Genomic DNA, 3,401 nt, shown 5'->3' with positions numbered 1-3,401 from the left:
TTGGTTTTTGTGTGCTTTCTTTTCATTTATTTTGGTGTGTTCATCATATTGCTTTGGTACCTTGGTGCCTTTCATCTGAGTGTTCTCTATTTTAGGTAATATTTGTTCTTAAGAAAAACCAAATTTTAAAAATAAGATGTAAGAGAAATGCTAACATGTGTCCGAAAAATACTTTTTAAGCGCTTAAAGTGATAATAAATTTAATGCGAGTATTTAATATATTAAAATTTAAAATAATTAATTTTTTAATTTATTTATTTATTTAAGTATCTTAAATAATGTTCGGGGACATTCGTTATCATGACATAGAGTCATATAGTCATAGAAAAGTAGCATTCGTATAAAATTAACGGCAGTGTTAAATTATTATTTTTAAGCCAGCAATGTAACATATAACACAATTGATTAATCCTCATTGAAGTTTTATTTTTAGTCAAATTGATAAAGATTAAATGAGAAGTGAATAAACAAGACCACAGGCCGTTAAATATATATATATTTAGTGGGCCAAGGCAATAGAGATTAGAAATTCCCCCACTATAAATAACAAGTATGCTTGCTATATAAGTATCTTAACATAACTTCACTTACTCACAATTCCTTCGTCTCTTTTCACATAAATATTCCATCACTACTCAGCATTTTCTTTTCTTCCTTTCTTTCTCCCCATTCTTCTTTGTGAACACAATATTTTTCAAGCCACTGAACTCATAATTCATAATCACATATATATTTAACACTTAAACCATCTCACTCTTACGAGTGCAAGAAATATTATCTACACTTCACAAACATTCTTCAACTCCCCGCGTGTTTCTGACATTTAAGGTACGGTATTCCTGGAATTATGCGACCCAGAATATAAATATAAAATATATTTAAATTACTTGTAAAATTAATTAATTTAATTTCTTGTCAGATTGCTTTTGCTTTACACGGATAAAAACGTTAATTACAGGTTACAAGAAGAAAACATGCATGTTTTGTATTAGTTGTCTTGTCTCTACTCTAATACTCACTTAATATATTATGTCTTGTTTCTCATACCACATACATGGCATTGCTTTGCTTGCAGAAAACATAGATTAAATAACATTCATATATAAATGTTATTTAATTTTTGGATCCATTATTCTCTTCAAATTCAAACACCTCTTGTTAGATTCTATTTTGTTGTTGGATTTAATATAACATATGAGCTGGTTCTAAATTAAAAAATGTTGGGTCAACTTTGTTTGCAGGTTATAGTTTGATCAACTTGAAAAGCAGAAAAAAAAATGATGAATATATTTTCGGTGTCTGCTGCTGTTTCTTCTGCTTGCAAGCCTATGGTGAGATTCCAACCGCCACTAATGGATAATGATAATTTAAGGTTTCAACAACATCGTAAAGAGAAAGTTGTCGTTGTCATGGGTGCTACCGGAACCGGGAAATCCAAGTTGGCTATAGACTTAGCAAACCATTTTCCACCGGCAGAGATTATCAACTCCGACAAAATGCAAGTGTACAAAGGACTTGACATCACAACAAACAAAGTCACCGAGGAAGAGTGTCGTGGGGTGCCACATCATTTACTTGGAACTATTGATCCTGATTCGAGTTACGCAATGGACGAGTTTTGCGAAGACGCGACTCTCGCTATTGGTTCTATTCTGGGGAGAGACGGGTTACCTATTATAGCAGGTGGGTCGAATTCGTTCATTGAAGGCTTGGTTAATCACCACCATGAGTTTCGTATGAAGTACGAGTGTTGTTTTCTCTGGGTGGATGTTTCTATTCCGGTGCTTCATTCGTCTTTATCGGCACGCGTGGATCGCATGATTGAAGCGGGTCAAGTTAATGAAGTTCGTGAGTTTTTCAACCAAAAAGATTTTGATTATGATTATACAAGAGGGATACGAAGAGCCATTGGAGTACCTGAGTTTGACGAGTTTTTTAGAGCGGAGTCAGAAGGTGTAACAGATGGAAGAACTATGAAGAAGCTTCTAGAAGTCGCTATTGATGCTCTTAAAGTGAATAACTGTATGCTTGCGAGTAAACAAGTGAAGAAGATTCATAGGCTTTATGGTATGTGGAAGAGGAACATGCACCGTCTTGATGCTACGGAGGTTGTTCTTAAGGAAGATAATTGGGAGGATCGTGTGTTGGCGAAGAGTCTTAGGATTGTTCATAAGTTTCTATACGAGGATTGTTCACGTGTCACAAGTGGTGGTAATGGTGGTGGTGGTAATGGTGGTGTTATTGTGCCTGCAAAAATTGCGAGTGTGGCAGGGGTAACCCATTAGAGGTAGGGTCGAGCCAGCAAGAGAAGAATCAAAAATATATATTATTATATAGATGAAACCACACCACTGACATTACAATATTATTTGGCATTCCCACATATTTTTTTCTTATTTTTGGTTTCACTCCACTCCCCTTTCGAAAGGGTCATGTCATTGGTAGTAAAAGGTTTACTTGTATACTACTTACTAGCGGTTGCTATACATAAATATAATATATTATCCTTTTTTTTTTAATTATACTAGTTGACAGTTCTTATAGAGGGGTGCTATGCTTACACTAAAATCTTTACACCATAACTTACACCAAGTAATATACAGCACAGATTTGTATTATTTCATTGAAAAAGTAAAAAATATAATTATTAAATATAATTAAAAAAACCAAACCGTATCAATATACGGTGTAATGTCACTTTTTAGTGTACCAATATCATTACTGGTTCTTATACTATTATACAGTACAATTAATATTAAACAATATATATTTAAGATCAATGTAATGTAATGTACTGTTTCAAGTTACAACAACTACAACAGCCGATCGAAATACTTAACACTGATATAAGCTAAGTTAAGTATTTTAATAATGGAGTTTGGAATATATTATACAATGCTTGCATTGTTGGCTTATTTGTTGTATATACATATATGAACTATGGTTTAATTGAACCATGAAAAATGGTTAGTAGAATATTGATTCAAAATTGTACAAAAAAAGAAAAGAAAAAGAATATTGATTTCAAAAAGTGATCACCTATTAGCTATACTAGTGTTCAGTCTTAAAGTCGGTTTAATTAGTGGTAAAGATAGAATAATTATATCACGTCTCAATTTAATATTATATAAAATAATTTAATTTAATTTAAAAACTTATCATATCTTATTTTTCAAGTTCATTTCTCTATCCTCAATAAAAATTGAGTTTTTTTTTTTTTGAACAATCTATCCTCAATAAAAATTGAGTTAAAAACTTATAGAATGAGATAAAAAATAAGTTACTAATTTATTCTTATCAAACATTTTTTTAAAATATAAAATAAAGAAATTTAATATATTATTAAAAATTAAAATATAATAGAAAGCAATTTAATATATTATTAAAAACTCATAATTAAA

The 3,401-nt window shown here is 31.1% G+C and overlaps 1 protein-coding gene across 1 annotated transcript; it reads left to right on the top strand.

Annotated features, from left to right (window-relative positions):
- Positions 1 to 592: 592 nt before the first annotated feature.
- On the top strand, positions 593 to 2,572 carry LOC131603556 (adenylate isopentenyltransferase 5, chloroplastic-like). The gene is made up of 2 exons (XM_058875914.1): positions 593 to 828; positions 1,242 to 2,572. The coding sequence occupies exon 2, from the start codon at positions 1,278 to 1,280 to the stop codon at positions 2,283 to 2,285; it is 1,008 nt and encodes a 335-aa protein (XP_058731897.1). The 5' UTR covers positions 593 to 828; positions 1,242 to 1,277; the 3' UTR covers positions 2,286 to 2,572.
- The last annotated feature ends 829 nt before the right edge of the window (positions 2,573 to 3,401 follow it).

Source organism: Vicia villosa, linkage group LG1 (genome assembly GCF_029867415.1).
Source record: "Vicia villosa cultivar HV-30 ecotype Madison, WI linkage group LG1, Vvil1.0, whole genome shotgun sequence".
Classification (NCBI taxonomy): domain Eukaryota; kingdom Viridiplantae; phylum Streptophyta; class Magnoliopsida; order Fabales; family Fabaceae; genus Vicia; species Vicia villosa.
Note: the sequence above shows the minus strand (reverse complement) of the source record. Positions and strands in the feature narration are given on the sequence as shown.